Genomic DNA, 23,320 nt, shown 5'->3' on the forward strand with positions numbered 1-23,320 from the left:
ACCACAACTCCTGCTGATCTGCAGAAAGTGTTATATTATTTGGGATTAAAAACAGTATAATACTAATTTAAAGTCCACCTGAAACACCTATAATAGATCAGAAGACAATCGGAGTGGGACTTTAATGAGCTAAAACTGAAAGTCATCCAACTCCTAAAAAACCTTTTACTGCTCTGTTTATCTTTTTTTCTTCACTTCCAGTGTGAAAGGAATCAAATGCCAAAATGTAAAAAGATTGAAACATTAAAATACAGACAATAACATCTATGACAGGCTGAGGGAAGAGAATCCAGAACATTCTGGATGTTCTCCAGAAGAAAGTTGCACTCAGACAGTAAGTTGGGTTCATTTGATGTTTATTACTGTGTTAGTTCCACCTCCACCTCCTAAATGCCTGTTAGACCTTTGAAGAATGTTGGAGTAGAGAAAGTAACAGAAAACACAAGCAGACTTTAGTGTTTCTGAGAATAACAGTTCAAGTGTTTAACTGTGGTTATATTGGAAAAAAAACTAAACATTTAATCCAGAATAATATGGTTTTGTGTTCCTTCTTTATTGATTCCAGTTCCTGACACAAACATGTTAGCACCAAAGGAGCAGAGGCTGAGGAGGAAACTTCTGACGACGAAGCAGCAAACACTGATGCTACGTTCACACCAGGGTCAGAAACGTTTGTTCTCACGTCTGCTTCCAATGAAAAACTACATAAACGTAAATGCATGTTTTGAGCTTCTGCATTCAACACCTTAGTGTTCATGCATCACTGTGTACATTTTGAAGTCCATTTCCTGGCTGTGCATATAAAACACACATTGAAAGTTAAACCAGTCGAGCTTTGACCAATCAGGGACTTTGATTTGGCTGTAACGATGACGACCTCTTTAATTAATAGAAGCAACAACTGTTTAGAAAACTGACCATGAAGGAGAAATTAATCTTTGCACTTTAGGACTTATAACTTTTTAAACAGATTTCTTTTTAACTGGTGACCCTTATGATTAGGATTTTTTTCCAATCTTTAGCTTTAATTATAGTTTTTTTCTACAACTCTGGACACTTTGGGATTAGGGTAAATTGAATGATTTCCACCCCCAGATCAAATCAGCACACAAAAAACAAAACACCACCAAACTACAGGGAGCGGCGGCCTCCTGCACGGCGAGCATCGACATCTAAGCCTGTTAGGGTGGCGTCATCTGGCCGAGTGCAGCTAACCATCAAACCCAGGTCGTCATCCTGCAGCAGCAAACAGCACCAGCGGACCTCGGTAATAGTTAAAATGACCAAAAACGGCGAGCAAAGTAGCAGAATGACGGAAGAACTAGAGAAATTGCCAACGTCTCCAAAAAACAGCAGCTACTTGATGACTTAGTTGAAGGAGAAAATAAAACTAAATGCAGAAAAAGATATGCAGATTTCTCAATTCGAATGTCATGTATCAGATCTTGAACAGTATTCCGGCATAAATGATGCATTAGTGGGGTTGAAATCAAACCATCTTCCTTTGCTAGGGCAGTTAAACCAGCAGATGATGGTAAGGAAACAGAAAAACAAACAGAGCAAGATCCAGTGGAACAACAAGTCATGGCGTTCCTAAATAAAGAAGGCCATTGCTGTCAACAGCAATGACACTGAAGGTTGTAATTCCCTCCCAAAGAAATTAAATTGAAATCCTCTTTAAAAATAAAGCACTTCTCAAATAGAAAAAACAAGGGTCAATATTAGGTCCAACACTGTTCATCCTATCCATTCATGACATACACATGGTGTAAAATACACTCAAATACATTATATATGCTGATGACACAAGCATGGTATGTACAGGTTCAAGGAAGTTGTAACATAGTAAAAACAGAATAAGAGAAAATAAAACAATGGCTTAACTTGAATAAACTCTCACTCGATGTTGACAAAACAAAATTCATGATTTTTGGAAATTGCCACATTTCTGCAGATATAGAAATAAAAGTTATTGATAATCATGTTTTGGAAAGAGTGGCTGAAATTAATTTTCACTTAGTAATTATGGACGGCAAAATAAGCTGGAAGCCACAAATAGAGTAGGTGAGAGTTAAACTTGTTAAAAGTAAAGAGGTGTTGGGGAAAAACACGTCATACTCTCACAAAGCACCTTTACTAATATATACATAATAAAATTAAAATAAATTCGCAGTCATTGTACATCTTACAAACAAAAGCTGTTGGAAAAGTTGATGGTGTGGATTATGGGACACATACAAATGAACTGTTTTTTAAAGTCGGGTAAATTGAAATTATGGTAACTAGTGAAACTTAAAACAGCACTCATCATGTCATCATGTCATCATGTCATCATGTCATGAACGAGTTGGATGAAGGTTTAAAACAAAGCAAAAGTTCACATGTATTAAAAAAAAAACAAGATGTCACTGATCAAACTTTACACGGCTAGAGATAAATAATAAAAAGCAATAAGCAAATGTCATTTCTGCATTGGTCCTACACAGAAGGTAAAGTCAATGTTTTGATGGAAAGAAAGAAAAAACCCACGCATGTGTCACTCCTCATCAAACATGACAACAGTGACATCTAGTGACCAAGAAAATAAAATGAATAAATCACCATTGATACAGGATCTTGACAGAAGAATAAAAAAATTGGCAAATCAGTTCTTTTCTATGAAATCCTTCCTAAAGTTTCACAGTTATTTATCAACCTCAATTCATTTTTCTTCATCTGCTGAAGAACAAACAGGAAGACCAAACAGAAACATCACTGATGGTCACAACGCTGCGTACAAATACAAAAAACAGTAACAAAATTATTACAAATAACTTTAGATCAGAGCAAAACTCTCCATTATTGTTCCAGAACATCACAGAAACTATTCCTGGAGGTATCAGTTGTTAAGACAGCTCAGAGGTGGAGACGGTTCCATCAGGAGAACCTGAGGAGGCTTCAGGTCTCTCTGCTTCTGGTAGATCATTCTCAGCTGATCCAGAATCTGCAGAAAGAACAGAAAGACTCAGACTGACAGAAACCAGGAAAAGACTCTCTGGTTTATAGATCCTCACCAGTTTGATGATTAGCCTCTTCAGGTGGATCTGTGTTCTGATCCTCAGCTTCTCTGTTGGTTTCAGGGTCTTTCAGAGTAAAGAAATAGATAAATAAATAACTGTTTGTTTTCCAGGATGATTAACTTTATAATTACAAAGAGTTCCTGATCAATTTCAGTTCTAGTGAGTTAAAGAAGCCCAAAAAGGATCAAAGTGATCAGATCTGATCTCTAATCTCTCCTGATCAGCTGCTTCTGGACTTTTATAGCAAACTAAACTGGATCTTTTCCAGAGCGCATCAATGAAACTTCATGAATGTTTATGGTTTAGGTTTTAGAAACCAGTTCAGTCCCAGTAACTACATAACTGTGTGTCCATCTCTCTGTCACTTACCGCATTGCATGATGGGTACAGTGAAGTTAGTACTGAGACTGTTTCATGCTGCCTTACTAGCCCCTTGTGTTAATGGAGTTAGGGGCGTGGCTTCTGGGAAGGGTCCCCAATAAGTTTCTATTGGGGAAATAAAATGCTGTTTATTTTCAGCATTAATGTAGCTTCTCTAGTGCTTTTAAACAGTTCAGGAGCCTGAATGGTGCTTTAAAAATAAAGAGTGGGGAGGGCACACTGATTCTTTCCAGAAATAATAAAGTGTGATGATGAGGCAGCATGACAGAACGAAGGAAAGTTGCTTTAATGTGACAAAAAAGGGGCTTTGTTTACATCTGCTCTGTTGCACCTTTGCAGCCACACTTCTCACACACTTAAGTAAACTAGTAAGGCTGATCACCACAATGTCAGCCTTTTTCAGAGCATTGTAAACATCCCTCTGATCCATCAGGTCCCTAAACTAGAATCTGTTGCTGGGAGGTTCTGCAGAACTTTAGCCCGCTTTGCTAGTATGTTAGCAGATGTTAAGCGCATTAGCCTATTAGCTGCTGCCGTGCTTCATTGTCTATCTTATTTATCTGAGACGCTAAAAAGCACAGCAATCCACGTTTTCATATCTTACTGGCAGCAACATGGCTCAGAGTTTCTGTTTCCTTTCCTTTCCATTCCAAGTAAAAACTAAGTAGTTCATGTCTCATAACAACAGAACAAGCTGCAGTCTTCCTGTTGTTTTGTGCAGAGCAGAGCTGCTCAAAGAGGCTCCGTGTTCTCTGCTGCCAACTAGCGGTCGGAGCGGGAAGTGGACAGCAAGAGTCAGAGGCTGAAGGACGCTCAGAAATAACTTAATAAATATCGATCTGGCAGCATTTTGAATCGCTACAAGTATTGCCAAATGACGTATTGCGATATATTGCCAAATCGATTTTTTCTTACACCCCTAGTTTCTACCACACCAGTATAACTACAGAGCAGCTGACAGCTCACGTCTTCCCCCTGCTGGCGAGCCTCGACGGACCAGCAGCCTTTTCTCCATGCTTACAGCAGTACTTTGAGTGCACGTCTCTGTTAAAATTGAGTCCTGCCGTCAGACAGCGCTCTGGAGCCTCACTGGGAGTTTCTGCTCCGTAAGTGATCGTGCAACACTCAAATTCTGTGATTTTAACCTCAGAAACTGTAGAAACCCTGTTCCGTCAAAAGAAAATGTATCTTTAACACGGATCAGTAGAAAATAATATTTACAATATTTACAAGGCTGACCCTCACTTGCCTCATCTGACCGCACCTCTCGGACTTTCAGCAGCCCTGAGGTTCTCCAGCCAAGGACGGTAATGGTGGAATGAGGCCCCCCCCTAAGTTTTGGTCCTCATCTTAGGAAAAATAACAGGCGAGTGCCGGAGAACCGCAGAGTACCCGTGGGTTCATATCTTAATAGTAGATCAGTTCAATAAGAAGGAGCAAAACCATAAAACATTAATAAACCATTAAAAGAACTTTTAAATCAATCTGAAACTCACAGGGAGTCAATGCAGCCATTTAAAAACCGCTGCTGTGTGTTCCCGCCCCTTGGCTCTAATCAGAACTTGTACTTAACTTTTCTAAACTGAGAATTTGTGTTGATCCAGAACTCTACCGCTCCTTCTCACCACGGCCCATTCAATGATGACATCACGGTAAACACACAAAGTTTACAAATGTGTGGAGGTGAACGTGATCTTCCACATGAACATCTGTCATCACAGACAGAAATCAACGTTTTTTTAAGAATTCACATCAGAAGCCTCCTGCTAAACCTGCAGATGATGACATTGATCCAATAAATTAAACATTTGTCAGCTGCTGTTGTAGCTCAGTCCAATGTTTGAGCTCATATGATGGAGGTGTTATTTTGCTTTTTGGTAACAGCTGAAAACCATTTGCTCCTTCAGACCAACACGTCTGACTTGATTCCAGCCTGTTTTTAACATGTCCAATCACACAACAGCGACACCCACAGGACAATCAAAATATGTGCACAGTTGGACTTCTACTGGGGCCTGTTTCAGAAAGGAGGTTAAGTGTAAACTCTGAGTGCATTAACCCTGAAATCAGGGAAACCCTGGGTTTTCTGTTTTTAGAATGGGAGGTTTGTTAAACCAGAGAAAGCAGAGTAAGTCAAACCCGTTTCTGAAAGAGAGGTAACTTATACTCGGAGTCAGTATCCATGGTTACTTATGCTGTGAACCTAACCTGGTCGGGAGCAGGTTTTATTCTCCAAACTCAAAGTTTATGCCGGTCTCCTCCCCTTTTTAAAGACGAAGCGGTATGTTTCGCTTTAACCTTCATTGTCCAAATTTCCGTCACACAGACAGAGACGGTCTAAGTGACAAGAATGGCTTGTCCTGTTTTGGAGGACCCAATAGACGAGGAGGCTGCATTAATTCCTAGAGAATTATATTTACGTGGTGCGAGGATTTTGAGATGACTCGATTTTTTGTCATTTCCCCATACGTTTTTGTGAGCGTTACCGTTTTTCGTTGCAGTCAATCACATATATACAATGAAAACAACATTAGGTCTTGCTATGTAGATGTTTCATATGTCAAATATTGTCAACAAAGCCTACATCCATGACATGCTCACATTTGATCTGATTGAATTATGTTTTGATACTTCATTTTTAGCTGCTGCCATGTTCTTTTAATTCCTGCAGGATTGCATCTACATGAATATGAAATCAGGGACATTGAATTAGATTAATGTAACAATTACTTTTTGGAAACACAATTTGCTAGCACTGCTTACTTTCTTAATCCCATATAAACCTATACCACTTGATCAATACAAGGGTAGTGTTGCAGCGTGTGTGTGTGTGTGTGTGTGCTGAGCGGGGTGCGAGTGCAGGTGCAGATGGGGGGGGGGGGGGTGAGCACGGAGCTGAGGTGTGTGCGTGGTATATATTGTGTGTTCGTAGGACGGAGCACTTAGTTAAATAAAGAGAAGGTGTCATTCCCAGAATAACTGTTTTGGAGTCATTCTAAATCCGCTCTGGAGGTTGAGGGTTTCCAACGGGAAGTGAACCCCGAAGGAGAATTCCCTTCGGCCCTGAAGGAAATCTCCCCTGCGCTTCTGACCACGGTCGGAAAGACGAGAGAAAGGAAAGGAGAAGCCTTCGCGCAGCGAAAGGTTCAACAGTAGACAAAAGTTCACTTTTAAAAACACAATTGCATGTATTAATATTAAACTGACCAACGTTTGCAAGAGGGGAAGGTTAACAAAAAAGTCCTCTAAACATTACCGACGTTAAATGCATTTTCCCCCAGATTGGTTGTGTACACTATGCAGCATTTCATGCATTTACACCAGGAATAACACTTCAAAAGTACACCTAAATATCCCCATTTTTTATTTCACACCTTACGCTATTTAAAAAGTTATTACAGCCAATATTTTATAACAATGATTTAAATGCAAACTTAGGCATTAACTTGAGCAGCTATGTTTTCCACGCTAACTGTCTCTGTTTTGCAGATGCAGCGGTGTTGCTTTTCTTCTGGAATATGTGCTCATATTCACTGTAACTCTGCAGCAGCACGTCAAGTTCAGCTGGCGAAAAATACGCAGACCTCTTTGTTTTCACGGTTGCCATGGTGACTCGTAATATCTGCGCTCCATTGATAATGGCTTCTTATAGTCGCGGTGCGCACGCTCACCTCCGAATCAGTCCACTCAGAGTTGATTGACCTAACTCCGATCAGCTTCTCTGAAACAGAAAACTCAGAGTTGTTAATTTCTCGATTGACCAACTCAGAGTTCAAGTTCAACCTCAGAGTTGGTCTGCATATTTTTCGCCAGCTGAACTTGACGTATCTGAAACCCTCAACCTCCAGAGCGGATAAAGAATGACTCCAAAACAGTTATTCTGGGAATGACACCTTCTCTTTATTTAACTAAGTGCTCCGTCCTACGAACACACAATATATAACACGCACACACCTCTGCTCCCTGCTCACCCCCCCCCCATCTGCACCTGCACTCGCACCCCGCTCAGCACACACACACACACACGCTGCAACACTACCCTTGTATTGATCAAGTGGTATAGGTTTATATGGGATTAAGAAAGTAAGCAGTGCTAGCAAATTGTGTTTCCAAAAAGTAATTGTTACATTAATCTAATTCAATGTCCCTGATTTCATTTTCATGTAGATGCAATCCTGCAGGAATTAAAAGAACATGGCAGCAGCTAAAAATGAAGTATCAAAACATAATTCAATCAGATCAAATGTGAGCATGTCATGGATGTAGGCTTTGTTGACAATATTTGACATATGAAACATCTACATAGCAATACATATCTAATGTTGTTTTCATTGTATATATGTGATTGACTGCAACGAAAAACGGTAACGCTCACAAAAACGTATGGGGAAATGACAAAAAATCGAGTCTTCTCAAAATCCTCGTACGAGGTAAATATAATTCTCTATGAATTAATGCAGCCTCCTCGTCTATTGGGTCCTCCAAAAAAGAACAAGCCATTCTTGTCACTTAGACCGTCTCTGTGTGACGGACATTTGGGCAATGAAGGTTAAAGCGAAAAATACCGCTTCGTCTTTAAAAAGAGGAGGGGACCGGCAGAAACCTTGAGTTTGGAGAATAAAACCTGCTCCCGACCAGGTTAGGTTCACAGCATAAGTAACCATGGATACTGACTCCGAGTATAAGTTACCTCTCTTTCAGAAACGGGTTTGACTTACTCTGCTTTCTCTGGTTTAACAAACCTCCGATTCTGAAACGGAAAACCCAGGGTTTTCCTGATTTCAGGGTTAATGCACTCAGAGTTTACACTTAACCTCCTTTCTGAAACAGGCCCCTGGTTTCATTAGACGTGTTTTGGACACTTTCTCATTTTTTTACATGGATTGGATGACTTGAATTCAAATTTACTGAAAGACAGGGTCATTGAAAGCAGCACGATGTGAAACATGTTTATCAGATCCCTGTGCTCATAACTGAGAACCAAACAAAACCACCAGACTGAGGACTTTAGAGACTGAATTCATTCCACACAAGAAAATCATTCAACATGCTCAGATTATGAACACAGATTGGATTTTTTGAACTGAACAAAGATAAAAAACTGAAATTTTTCTTACAGTTTCTGCAAATCATCCAACAACAACAGCAACAAGAAACAGCAACAAGTGTAACAGCTGTCACGACTACAGGAATCCATACAGGGACACATGTTTCTCCTAGAAGGCAGAACACAGTTACACAGACTGATAAATGACTTGTTCTGGGTTTTAGTGGTTCTTGTGATTCTGTGGGTTTCTACAGACATGATGACTCACTAGGAAGGAGAGGGTTCTGGAGTTTGATGCTGTTCTGAGAGCTGACAGGATTTTTCAGGCTGCACATAAACGTCTCCTCCTTTGTCTCCTGAAGACAAAAGTTCAAAAAGTTTCATCACCGTGAACAGAAGTCAGAATCCTGAATGTTGAATGTTTTCTGTGTACCTTAGTGATCTGTAGCTCTGTGCCTTTTTCACGTCTGTCATCTAGAATCCAGAAAACCTCCACATCTCCCAGATCATCAATTATGTCAAAGCTACAGGTGAGGGTACAGTTGGTTTGCTCAAGATTACATTCTATAGTAATGTTGGGCACTGGAGCTGAAAAGAGAACAAATACAAAACTTATAATGAATCAAATCAAAGCAAAGTTACAGAAAAACAAACTATAACTTACAGAAAACTCGTAGTTTCACAGTAGATAGGGTTTTTCCGTTAATCACTGGCGTGTACATGCCGCTGTGCTCTGGTCTGACATCATTGATTGTTAGATTCCCCAAGTTAGTGTTTAAGCTGCAGCGATCTGGAAGAATGACAGATAATTATGTAGAAATGTTTAGGGCTGTGACGATGACCTCATCACCGCACGTTTTTTTGAAAAAAAAATTTTTTTGAAAGTTTTGCATATGGTGCGTGATTGGAACGATAATAAACGCATTAAACACATTCATCTTTGCTGATAATTTACTTTTTCTGCTAGTCCTGTATTCAGACTTCAAGGGTTTCTATGGGAAACCTTTTATCACTCTTCTCCTTCTCTCGTCGCACCCGCCTGCGTGCGCAGCGATCACTGTCTCTTAGAGAAGCACGCGGCACGTTACACTCTACTTACACACACAGACATGTGCTGTTTCAGAAACACACCCATCCTCATTCTACAAAAGAAGTTTCTGTCTTGCGAGGAAATACGGAAAATTTACTGCATTCTAATTATTCGTTTCCATTACAAGCTGTGTGCGTTCTTGAGTGCGCGACACGGCCACCCGCCGGAGGATTTTGTGTGTGTGTGTGGGGGGGGGGGGGGGGGGGGGTATTACTGTTCTCCTTCACTCTGCAACACCAGACATGAACACGCGCGGTTAGATTTCCATGAATATCACTACATTTTTTGTTTGGGAACTATTTTGTGCAGCACAAAGTTACGTGTCTGTATAAACAAAGGCGGAGCCTCCTGCCCGTGTTCTTCATGGATGTCAGGCTCATGGCTACTAGAAAGGTGACAAAGTGTCTGCAGTCTGTTTATTACTGGGCAATATATAATATTCTGAGAAGATGTCTGTACCAGAGAGCACAGGTGAAGCCTCACATGCAGCTAGAGAGCAGAAGAATCAACACGCACCCCCAACACACATGTGCGCACTTCTTCCTCCTAGTCCTACACAAGACGCACCGCGCCCACAAAGTCACAGTCAATCTACAACATAGTTAGCTCATTAGTTAGATAGGTAGTAGTCAGTCGTTACTGTTATTTGTTAATAAAGAATAGCACGTTGTAATTGTATTTATTTCCGATGCACCCGCCGGGGGATTTTGTGTGTGTGTTTTTTGTTTTGTTTTTGTTTGTTTTTTTTGGGGGGGGGGGCACCTCAGTCTCACCAGCTGCTTTTCATCATGTAATCACCACAAACTATACTTAAGCAGACATCTGGGGGGTATTCCTGGAAGCATGTTTAAACTCCCCTGACTTTGAGCCTGAAGTCTGGCTGAAATCCGCCTGAACTTGCTTACTCTGGGTATGTCGGTTCCAAAAGACCGGATATGAGTTGGCGTAATTACGCTCGACTTGGTAACCCTGGGTTAATGCACGTGCGCGGCAGGTACATAAAGACATTCTCAATGGATCACTGATTTCTGGAGTCACCATGGAAACGTGTGGTGAAAAAGAGAGTGCTACACTTCAGTGAGACGGAGTCTGAGCTTTTAATGACGGCATGTGAAGATTATACGTCCATCAAAAGAGTAATACGGCTGCATCAGCAAAAGAAAGAGTTTCTGCTTGTAGTGAAGAACAAAGTAAACGCACGAGTTTCTGATCTCTTATTTCCACTTACCTTGTGATGCATAGACAGACAGACAGACAGACAGACAGACAGACAGACAGATAGACAGATAGATAGAACTTATCCAATTTTGCCAACTCGAATGAATTACTTCTTTTGGTAACAAGTACTTGAGTTGATTTTATCCTACCTAATTTCCTGCTCCAGGGAGGTTATTCCAGAAAGCAGGTTATGTTAACTCCCACGGTAAGTAATGGATGTTGGGAAGAGAAACTTTTTTACATCAATGATCTAACTTAATTATTTGCTTTATTTAAGATAAATCATTATAATGTTAAGTCAGCTTAAAAATAACACATAGTTTTCAGACAGTTAATTTACTTTCATTCAAATTAATTCAATTAAGTAGGTGTAACTTTGGTGCTGCTGTTAGATCAGCACCACAAGGGATTGTAGGATATCATTCCCTTTGCCTGTCTGGATGGATTTGGGTTTAAGTGTGTTTTTGACCAATTGTGTTTAGTTGTTTAGCTGTTTTACTGTGTTTTGCCGAGTTATTTTGTCCTACTTTGCTTAAGTCTCTGCACCATGAGTGAGAGGGAGGAAGAGGATGATGAGTTTATATAGCACACCTACCATCCATTGTTATAATGAAAATGTTGGAAAATTCCTTTGAGAATGCATGCTATCTGCTTATTGTTTCATTCTTTTTATTGTTATACAAATGAGTATATCTGCCGGCTCAAACTTAGACATATGAGAGTTCAAGAAATAGTTCAATTAATATGATGGAAAAAATATTGATTGAATTGGAGTAATTTTCTTCAATGATTTGTGATCTTCACTGGTGTCCGTGGATTACATGAAATCTTTACACCTTTATCCACCTTTATCATGGTAGGGAGAACACGTCAATGTAAGGGTGGGGTCATCTAAGATAGCACAAGAGTTAAACATGCTTTCTTGAATACCCCCCAGACCAGCTTATGTTCAGAGCATTTGTTGCTATGGTAACTTGACATACCCTGAAACATACTTCCATTTCTGGAACCGAAAGCTGAGGTTATCAACTTCCTTAGCCTCCAACTTACCGTGGGAGCTAGCATAACCTGCTTTCTGGAATACCCCCCTTGTGCGAAGTCTTATTTTTGTTGTTGTCTTCAGTCTGACTTCCTGTGTTTTAGGACTTCTGCCTGTTCTGACTGATTCACCTTGTCTGTTCTTGCCTGCCATTAAAATCTATTACTCATGGATCCAAATGCCTCAGGCTCTTGATCACAGAAGGTTGGCGTGAATGTTGGGGTCATATTTCAGGGCACAACAGCACCTTTGCATAATATGAAGTAGACAGGATGTGACATCACAAGACACCAAAGTCTCATTGTAAATGTTTATTATTGGAAATCTACTAAGTTCTCACCTTCACAGCTGCGGTAGAAAATTGGATTCCCTCCAAACCAGTGTGCAGCTAAATGACTGCTGTGTATCCATGTTATACTGGTGATCGGCGTTTCTGCATCATCTGGACTGAGGACAACGCTGGAGCCCTTTAACCTGTCAATTACCTTCTCTGTAAAGAACAAGTTAATGACAAGTCAATGCCTTCATCAATAAAAACTTTTAATCACTTTGTTGTTATTTTCCAACCTTATAGAGTAAAAGTAAATAATAAAAAATCATAACAATTAACATTGTATGGCCCGCAGGCACAACCCGTCTTCCACGCCCACCTCTACACACCACCGCTGCGCCATCGCTGCCCATATCTAAGCAGCACCGCCCCCCTCACTGCCCACCTTTTATCAAGGATTGTCAAAGTTGCATATGCTATTTATGCTAACAATGCTAGTTATGCTAATGTTGCTAAAAGTGCTAGCATTGCGATCAGCATTGTCAACTGCCTCAGACAACACACATTGCTTAAGATGCTAATTATGCTAACTATGCTTGTTAAGCTAATGTGGATGAAAGTGCTGGCATTCCTATTAACATCATCAACTCACTCAGAAAAACACATTGCTCCATTGGTAAGAGCTACATGTGATAAGTAGATAGAAAATCCACTTTTTTCAAAATGGCGGCTTTTCTGTTAATTTTATCTCCATGGCAACTATTTTATGTTTTGGTAGCCTTGAGATAACGAACTGATCAACATCAGTTTTATACAAATCAGAAAAAGTAAACTTTTTGATGTCCTTAGCAACAAAGGTTTTTTGCTAACCACGCCCACATTCCTTATACGTACATGTCCAGTGTTTCAATATGTTCAGTTCCAGCCATGGATGCATGCATTCAATTTTTACTGTATTCCGTTGAAAAACAAGAAAGTTATAACAGTGTGCCAAATTTGCTAGCTCGCCCCGCGCATGCCGTTGACAATCTACAACTTCTAATTCCAATGTTTTGTCCAGAGTAGCTTGCCATTGATGCCCTGGAAGTTTCAAGACGATTGATAAAAATCCCAAAGACAAGTATATGTTTGTATCCGGTAGTAAAGGTGTTTTGTATAAAAATTCAAGATGACGGCCTTTTACTAATGTGAAAGGTCGACGACACTCCAGAGGTGATTGTAGTTTTACGCTAGCAACATGTGCGGGAAAAATTGTGAAATTTGTTTTAAAAAAAAAGGACCTTTTTCCGCGTCATTCTATGAATGCGTAATCGCAGATTTTGGCACAAAATGGCTGCAAAACTGTAGGTCGTGTTGCCATCCCGTAATGATTTCGAAACTTTGTTGGGATATCCCCAACAAGGTTATATCGGTTTCAGTAGCCGATTCAAAAAAGTATTTTCCGATTTATTAATTGGTAGGAGTGCCCCCCCTGATCTGAACCCGAGTGGTGTTTTGTTTTTAGACTTCTGTACTCGTCACAGTTTGTCCATAACGAACACCATGTTCGAGCACAAGGGCGTCCATCAATACACCTGGCATCAGGACACCCTGGGCAGGAGGTCGATGATCGACTTTGTAGTTGTTTCAGGCGACGTTCGGCCTTGTGTCTTGGACACTCGGGTGAAGAGAGGGGCATCTCTGCTTAGACTACTGCCCCCGCGACCCGGTCCCGGATAAGCGGAGGAAGATGGATGGATGGATGGATGGATGGATGGATGGATGGATGGATGGATGGATGGATGGATGGATGGATGGATGGATGGATGGATGGATGGATGGATGGATGGATGGATGGATGGATGGATGGATGGATGGATGGATGTTTTTTTTTTGCTCCAGCAGCCCTGTGACCCCGAAAGGCAAAAACGGTTAAGAAAATGAATGAATGAATGAATGAATGAATGAATGAATGAATGAATGAATGAATGAATGAATGAATGAATGAATAATTTCTTTGCTGAGTCAGCCCTTTTTTTCGCCACAGTTTGTTGTTTTTCACGCCCAGATTTCTTTATCGAACTTGTGTGTGTTACAACGTTTTGTTCAGCGTGGGCCAGGGAATCACATGTTCGTTTTTTTTACAACATTCTGATTAAAAGAGTGCGAGCTAGCTAAAATTGCAACAGTTGCGAATTTGCCACGTGCACACCGTTCAAAATCCACAACTTCTCATTCCAACATTTTGTCCACAGTAGCTTGCCATTGATGCCCGAGAAGTTTCGAGATGATCGATAAAAATCCCTAGGACGATTTTTCGATTCTATCTGGTACTAAAGGTGCTTTTTTTTGGAAAATTCAAGATGGTGGCCTTTTCCCAAGGTCAAAGGAAGCGGCGTCTCAAAGGTCAACGAAACTTCTGTGGTGTTTGTAGACTTGAGCTGGTGGCATGTTTGTGCGATTTCAAGAAAATCGCATAAACAAAAGTGTCGTTTTCCCATATTGTCGAAAAACACAAAAATCACAGATTCTCAGAGTTCGCCACAAAATGGCCGCCAAACCCTAGGTTGTGTGGCCGTCCCATTATGATTTCAAAACTTCCTTGGAATAACCTCGACACGTGTGTTTTAATTTCATTACTGATTTTTGCCTTCTTTTCTTTTACTCCATGAGCGTTTTTCGGCCCATTCGGTTTTTTTCCGGGGTTGCTCACTGTGATATCATCGTCGTGGCGGTTGTCGTTCTTGCAGTCAGTGACTGTCAGTGACTGCAAGAACCATATGATTGAGGCAGACTGACAGAGGCTTATCTGCCAGTTTGTGCCTACAGCCTCTCTGACCATCATCGGGACATTCATCCACATTCACACACCAGTGCAGCAACGCTGGAGGCAGGGAGGGAGAAGCGTCTTGCTCAAGGACAAAACAACAGCTGACTGGGGGGATCGAACCACCGATCCTCATTGGACTTCCTGCTCAACTGCCTGAGCCACTGCCGCCCACACACAGTAAACTTGAAACAGTCGTTTTGAAGTAGTAGTAGTTTTGACTAAAGGATTCATGATAGATGTGAGTTCTAGTTTAAAACACAGACTTTTATTTTGGTAAATACAAATTCTGATTCTAGAACATTCTTAAAGAATACAGTAAATCTTACCCGAGTGAACGTCCGTAGTAAACCAGACTAAACACAAAATTCCCAAGAAGAAGGGCGTCAACACCATTTTTTCTTTGAAGAAAAAAAATATACATATAATTTGAACAAATATTAACGGAATTACAGAACAACCAGTAAAAAAACAACAAACAAACACTAAATTTTGTCTCAAAGAAACATTTAAAAACAAAGCCAAACAGAAAAACCTTCACTAAAAGCTTCTCCCTCGTTTGAAAAAGAAATGACGAAAGTGAAACTAAACCTGTTTTGTGACGCAATGAAAGAAAAAAGTGACAGCCCTCTGAGCAAAAGAAAGAACCTTTGTGTTCATTCTTACATTTTTATGCCACAAAGTTCAGTGATTCTGTCGAATGAAACGAATCAAATCTTAAAACTAGTTTGAGATGGTTTCTAGATTATTAACAAATATTGCACATACAGAATACCAAACATTGACACTCCACATTGTGGGAAAAAGACAACATTTTCACAATTCCCAGGAAAATGAACAGAAAAGCCATAATAATAACAACAATAAAAAACAGGTAAAAAAAAATAAAAATCAAGTCGTTTTGTGCTTTGGGCGACTTTAGATGTGATTTTTTTGGCGTTTTGATCATTTTTTTAAACGTTTTGAACCTTTTTGAGTGTTCCACCCTTGTTGCAGTTACAATATGGTCCTTGCAGTCTGTGACTGCTGCAGGCAATAATAACACAAAAATAATAATATTAAAGTCTCAAAAGGGACCATGTTTCCACTGTTCTAACAGCTTTTTGTTAGTGCAGGATTCAATTCTATTTATACACACAATCAACAAGACACCCTTCTGAAAAACATAAAATAATGTTTTTGTTAGCATATTTACAGTTGTGAAGGAAATCTTTAGCCATAATTGTAAGTTAACTATAAACATTTTCTCTGCATTGAATCTCCCTTGTGTAAATTATCAAAAAAAAAGTTTATGAAATAATTTATAGTCTTTACATAGATGGGTTGGTTTAAACCAGGGGTCTCAAACTCAATTTGCCTGGGGGCCACTGAAGGCAGGGTCTAGCTGAGGGAGGGCCGCAACTTCAACGCACACACGTATCTAGTGAGTGTCTGAGAGCCAATACATTTGTATGGATCATGTACTATACTATTAACTATACTCTATTATTAACTGTTGTCTGTACAAAATGTACTCATAAAACTCTCATTCAAATAATATACGTAAATAAAAAAATCAATAAGTAAACAAATCAGTAACATAGTTCTGTTCATTTAGTCTTCTATATGTTTTCTAATTTAAAAGTTCTGTCAGTTCTGTCACCTCTATCAATGGTTATTCTGAACACGGCTTCTCTTGTCTTCTTACTGATTGACACTTGGCTGCTTCCTCGGCTGAGACCCTCAGTGTGGATGAAGATGTCTGTAAATCTGGACTGAACTTGAACTTATTGAAATTTAAGGTTGAGAAGTCAGAGAGGATGTGCTCCCAATTTTGAATCTGTGTCGAATTTTGTTTTTAAGTTTACTTTTTAAAACACAAATTAGTAAAGGACAAACAAAATTCAGTAACCATTTTTGGATTTTCTTTCTTATGACTTTTTGCACATTTAAACCCCGGTCACAAGTTATTGTAGAGCAGCCGGACAGCCACTCCTATATTTAAAAAAAAAAGCGAATGGAAATCCATGTTGGCAACACCAAATAGGTGCAGCCAAGATGCACAATCAGCGTGTTTGAGATTACCCAGGTAGAAGAAACGCTGCGCTGATCACCTGGTGTGTGACGTATGTTCTTGCTCCAACAAGACCTGTCAATCATCACAAAAATATCACCAGAAAGGGTGGGAAACTTAGTACTGCACTGCCTGCAAACCGCCAATTGACTACAAAACAATGCATTATGGGAAATGTGTCCTGATGGTTATTGTAGTTGAGTGATCAATTAAAATAATTTAAAATACCTATTGATTAAAAAAGGCTACAAACATTACAAAACATTAAAATAAATATTAAAGATATAATAACACAGTTTATACTGAGGGGGAGAGGCATATTAAAACTAAATTGAATGTTAAGGATACTCCAACTTTCTGTTCTTATTCAGTCTCGCTGCAGCTTCGCCTTAACAACCCCCCACCCCCACCCCCAGGCATGGCGCTGGTTCATCTCATGTCTATCGTTGAATTTTCCCCACGTATTTTCAGTTTGTCTAAGACTACATCGTGTTGTCGCTCGCACGTGTTTAATGCCAAAGCCCCTTTAGCTGTCAAGCATGTAGGTGTGGGACATTTATTCTCCGTAGTGACCCATCTCCTGCGGGAGCGTACGGAGCCCTTGTCCTGACATTAAGATATTAAAATATATATTGTTCGCTCAGATTAATATCTTGTTCCCTCAGATTAATATCTTGTTCCCTCAGATTAATATCTCGTTCCCTCAGATTAATATCTCGTTCGCACAAAATACTATTCCGTTCCCACAATATACTATTGCGTTGGGCGGTCAGGTTTCCTGTCTTAAATGTTCTCCTGCTTTCAAGCCCGGTCAATGTCCCGCCCCCAAGAGTCATATACTCCACTGTGATTGGTTGGTTTGTCAGCTCCGCGCACAAAATTGAAAAGGTGTCATTCATACAGACAGGCGGGCCGCATTAACATAAAACTTTCACATTAAGGCGAGGGCCGCAAAATATAATCTTGGGGGCCGCAAATGGCCCACGGGCCGCGAGTTTGAGACCCCTGGTTTAAACCCAGTAAAATCTCCAAAACATTTGAGTGAAAGAGCAAAACCAAAAAAGATGAGATACAGTTTCTGGTGAGGAACGACAAAATGGGCAGTTTATGTCCAGATCTTTTTTTAACTTTGTTTTTTTTTTAAAGGGTAAAATATATGACTAATTTTGAAAGTTTTAATAAATACGAACTCACCATTCACAAGACGTAGTTCGTGTTCAGTAAACAACAAAACAATCTCACCTTTAAACAGCCATGTAAAATATCTGTTTTAAAATCCTCCCAACCATAAAACGTTGTGTTTAAAATAACCAAAACAGAGTTAACTTGACGTCTACACGTTGAGAAAACACGTGGATCAGGTCTGTGTTTCATCTGCAGTAGACGTGTTTTTGACACTTTCTCCTTTTTTTACATTTATTGGTTGACTTGAATTCAAATTTACTGAAGGAGAGGGTCATTGAAAGCAGCACGATGTGAAACATGTTCATCAGAACTCTGTGCTCACAACAGCGAACCAAACAAAACCACCAGACTGAGGACTTTAGAGACCCTGAATTCATTCCACACAAGAAAAACATTCAACTTGCTCAGATTATTAAACCCCCAAAATAATTTGTAGAATGGGATAAAATGTTATCAAGGTACATTTGGAGGGGTTCTGAAAGAATAAAATTAGAAACTTTATTAACTGACAGCAAGTTACAGGGAGGGTATTATTTTCAGGAAGATCCCTTATTAAGTCTGATGATTAAAACCTTAAATGACATAGTTGAAAAATTAAACTTAGTGGACTCAAAAATTCTGAGATGTTTACCCCCAACAAGAATGAATATCGATTTAAATTATAGATTTAAAAATGATTCCAACTCATTTGTGCACAAGGGACTGTTTCAAACATTTGATACCCTAAAATAAAAACACGGGTTAAATCCTGAAGATTTCTTCAGATTTTTACAGGTCAGGCACTATTTCAATCAAAAATTTAAAATACCCGCAGTTGACCCGAGGTTACTTCAAACATTTCAAACTTAAATAAAAACAATATGCCCCACAAAAAGAACTTCAAAATGATACAATATTATCTTTACGCATAAGGGGGAGAACACGTACCATGTAAAGGAAAAATGGGAGCGAGAAGGACGGCTCACTATTACAGATGACTGGGAACATGTATGTTGGAAACAATGCGTGAATTCTGTTGGAAGAGCATCGTGAGGTTTTTTTTACTACACCCTCTCAGAAAAAATACCTAGGAACAGGTAGTAAATGTAACAATGGAGACAATCACATCCATATGCAGTACAGACCAAAGGTTTGGACAGACCTCTCATTCATTTGAACGAGTACGTTCTGTTCTGTATTTTGGGACTGTGTGGTTGTCAAGAAATACTGGTCTGACATTCATGAACATCTGCAAAATGTATTTTCTGTTGTCCTCCCCTTGTCATGTAACCCTTGTGCTATCCTAGGCACTTTACCATTGGGAGTTGGGTCATCTAGACCCACTAGACAGTGCTCTGAACCTTTTTTCTTCAATGATTTGTGATCTTCACTGGTGTCAATGGATTACATGAAATCTTTCCACCTTTATCCACCTTTGTCATGGTAGGGAGAACACGTCAATGGAAGGGTGGGGTCATCTAGGATAGCACAAGGGTTACAAGTCTATTTTTGGATAAAATAGAGCTATATGGCCTGGACAACAAAAGTAAGAAACTGCTCTACGTTCTCCTAGCAGCTAGTTAGAAAGCAATAACCAGAAAATGGCTTAAACCAAAACCTTAAACCAAACACAACTGGATGTTTTTACACTACTTGATCTATATGGACAGAATATGTGAAGTGTCACTAAAATGATGTCATACCATTTATGCCATCAATGCCTGCTCCCTCACATGTTCTATTTTCATTTGAAACGGAGAAAGCGAGAACATTGCAGTTTATCAATGCAATGTACAATTTACGGGTTGGAAATAAATAAATTTGAATGAAGAAAAGAGAGGGTTCTGCAGTCCTGTGCTGTTCTCAGAGCTGACAGGATTATTCAGGCTGCAGATAAACGTCTCTTCCTTTGTCTCCTAAAGACAAAAGTTCAAAAAGTTTCATCGTTGTGGACAGAAACCAAAACTTTCTATGAAGAAAATTTGTGTTTTCTGTACCTTAGTGATCTGTAGCTCTGTGCCGTTTTCACGTCTGTCATCTAGAATCCAGAAAACCTCCACATCTCCCAGATCATCAGTTCTGTCAAAGCTACAGGTGAGGGTACATTTGGTTTTCTCTGGTTTACAGTCATGAGTAATTCTGGGTTTAGGGACTGGAGCTGAAAAGAGAACAAATACAAAACTTATAATGAATAAAATGAATCAAAGCAAAGCAAAGTTAAACAAAAACAAACTTAATCTCTGGCGTGTAATCGCCGCCGTGCTCTGGTCTCACATCATTGATGGTCAGTTCCCCCGTTTCAGTATTTAAGCTGCCGTGACCTGGAAGAATGACAGATATTTATGTAGAAATGTTTACCAAACAAAATTTGTTCACTTATGATCACTTTTTCAAAGTCAGTCCAACAATCACATTTCAGACAAAAGAAACTGATTCTTTCCGTCACAAGACAAGAAAAACTACAGAATCACATGAAGGTGTCAGAAATCAGACGTCAGTCTCTCCCTCTCACCACCAGAGGGAGCCATCTCCGAAGTTTTGAACTTTCCCTGAGCTGTATACTCACTACAATTCCCATCAGCCTCTGCTGCCGTTCCAAAGTCTCAACAGCTGCTCTTCATCATATAATCATCGCAAACTATACTTGAGCAGACACCGCACCTTTTCTGGTGTGAAGTCTTCTTCTTGTTTTCAGTCTGACTTCCTGTGTTTTAGGACTTCTTCCTGTTCTGACTGATTCACATTCTCTGTTCTTGCTGCCATTAAAATCTATTGCTTATGGATCCAAACGCTTTAGCCTCTTCATCACAGAAGGTTAGCGTGAATTAGGGATCGGAATAGAAGCCCCATGAAGCTCTCCTACGGGGTTCGTGTAATTGTGCCGGAATAATGAACCAAACATTCATGGCTTTGAAACCACACAGAACAGCGACATCTGGTGGTGGACTGGACGTATATCAACATGTGCGTCAACTAAGCTCCTTGTAACACTTCAATATGGAAATGATAATGAAACCACATAAAACAAAACAATGTTGTTAATGAAAATAACAAAAACATAAAACAACACAACGTGTGATATTTTCTGTGAGAAGTGCTTGACACAGCAAAATACTCATCACATGAAGGAAATAAACGCAACGCAAAAAAATTAAAGGTAAGTACTGGTGTTGAACCCAGAACCTCTGGATCCAGATGGCATTGACGTTACAACTGAGCTCTCTCCACTGTTACAGCAGCCTTTTGCCATTAGAGATTTATAGAAGTATTTTCTTTATGAATATCGTTCATTGAGTATTGTTTTATTAGGAGGAACTGAGTTGAAACGATCCTGAGCCACAGTGCGTTTTTTACCAGGAACCATGGTAAAGTGCAATGAACTGACCTTGATTATAAAAACAAGGAAAACAACAGAACAACAGAAACAGGAAACGTTTGGGATTCATTTCTATTTCTAGAGAATAGCGCGCCCTACTGTTCAAGCACGTGTGACATCTGAACTGTGGTTCGACCAAACAATGGATTTGGTGCTTCATACATCATCAACCACGTGAACTGCTCCAGTTGACACATGCGCCAAACATTGAGCCGAACAACTCGGTTTCATGAAGGTGAAACAAGCGCCGGAACGTCCGTGTCCAACAGGCCATCCCTAGTGTGAATGCTGGGGTCATTTTTCAGGGTACAACAGCAACTTTGCATTTAATATGAAGTAGATTGAATGAGAGATCATAGGACACCAACGTCTCATTGTAAATATTTATTATTGGAAATCTAAGTTCTCACCATAAAAGCTGCTGTAGAAAGTTGGATTCCCTCCAAACCAGTCTGCAGCCAAATCAGCTCCATGTTTCCATGTTATGCTGATGATGGACGTTTCTGTATCACCTGGACTGAGGACAAGGCTGGAGCCCTTTGACCCGTCAAGTACCTTCACTGTAGAACAAAAATTAATGACAAGTCGATCAATAAAATTATAATCACCTTCAGATCATCACATGATTATGGCCCGCAGCAGCAGTCACTGACTGCAAGGACCATATTGTTTTCGCAGTTGGAACGACGACTTCGCCGCCTTTCAGCGAGAATGTGACCCCCGCCGCATGCCCCAAAAGTCACCAAAACGTGCACACACCTGGGATAAATCACCAGATACAAACGAAAACTCGTCGTTGGAATTTTCATCAATCGTCTCGTAACTTTTCGGGCATCAACGGCCAGCTACTCTGGACAAAATGTTGGAATTAAAAGTTATAGATTTTGAACGGCGTGCGCGTGGCGGGCTCACAACCGTTGCCATCTTGGCTAGCTCGCACATTTTTCATCGGAATGTCGTGAAGAGGAAATATGCAATTCCCTGGCCCGCGCTGAACAAAACGATGTCACGCACGACAAGATCGATAAAGGGATGTGGGCGTGGTAAGCAAAAAACCGTCGCAAAAAAATGTGCTGACTCGGCAAAACGAAAAAATTCAGAACTTTTTTTTTGAGAATCGCCAAACGAAACCAATCTACCCTTGCTCGCGATATCCAAAGGAAGTTTTGAAATCATTACGGGATGGTGACACGACCTACGGTTTGGCGGCCATTTTGTCCCAAAATCTGCAATTTCCCCATTTTCGCGTTTTTACACAATATGAAATAATGAACTTTTTTTCCAGGGATTTTCACGAATTTTCACTCACATGTTGCTAGAGCGAGTCCACAACTACCTCTGGAGTTTCGTCGACCTTTGACAACGGGAAAAGGCCGCCATCTTGAATTTTCTATAAAAAACACCTTTACCGCTGGATTCAATCGTAAACTTGTCGTTGGAATCGTCTCGAAACTTTTTGGGAATCAATGGCAAGCTTCTGTGGAAAAAAATGTTGGAATTAGAAGTTGTAGAATTTAAACGGCGTGCACGTGGCGCACTGAAATAAGTCCTATGTTTTTCAAAGGACTACTGTGAAATTTGAATGCATGCAATAATGCCTGAAACTGCATACATTGAAAAACACTGGATATGGACAGATAAGGAATGTGGGCGTGGTTAGAATAAAACCACTGTTGCTAAGGACGACAAAAAGTTTACTTTTACCGATTTGTCCGAAACTGACGTCAATCTGTTCGTCCCCCCGAGGGGACCAAAACATAAAATGGTTGCTATGGAGATAAAATCAACAGAAAAGCCGCCATTTTGAAAAAAGTGG

At 40.0% G+C, this 23,320-nt stretch overlaps 1 protein-coding gene across 2 annotated transcripts; it reads right to left on the minus strand.

Moving 5' to 3' along the window:
* Window positions 1-339: 339 nt before the first annotated feature.
* Window positions 340-15,495, minus strand: LOC110016046 (uncharacterized). 2 transcript variants are annotated; one of them, XM_078939492.1, is made up of 9 exons: window positions 15,447-15,495; window positions 15,241-15,312; window positions 12,175-12,324; window positions 9,152-9,277; window positions 8,921-9,075; window positions 8,756-8,843; window positions 8,558-8,656; window positions 3,054-3,122; window positions 340-2,983 (listed from the first exon to the last, which is right to left on the minus strand). In XM_078939492.1, exons 2-9 carry the CDS (start codon window positions 15,305-15,307, stop codon window positions 2,886-2,888), a joined length of 852 nt encoding a protein of 283 aa, XP_078795618.1. In that variant the 5' UTR covers window positions 15,308-15,312; window positions 15,447-15,495; the 3' UTR covers window positions 340-2,885. The 2 variants fall into 2 exon arrangements, with proteins under 2 accessions (XP_078795618.1, XP_020563226.1); XM_020707567.3 differs by having other exon boundaries at window positions 15,241-15,492.
* Between the last annotated feature and the right edge of the window lie 7,825 nt (window positions 15,496-23,320).

Source organism: Oryzias latipes, chromosome 2, assembly GCF_053564925.1.
Source record: "Oryzias latipes strain Hd-rR chromosome 2, Olatipes_Hd-rR_3.1".
In the NCBI taxonomy this organism is placed as follows: Eukaryota; Metazoa; Chordata; class Actinopteri; order Beloniformes; family Adrianichthyidae; genus Oryzias; species Oryzias latipes.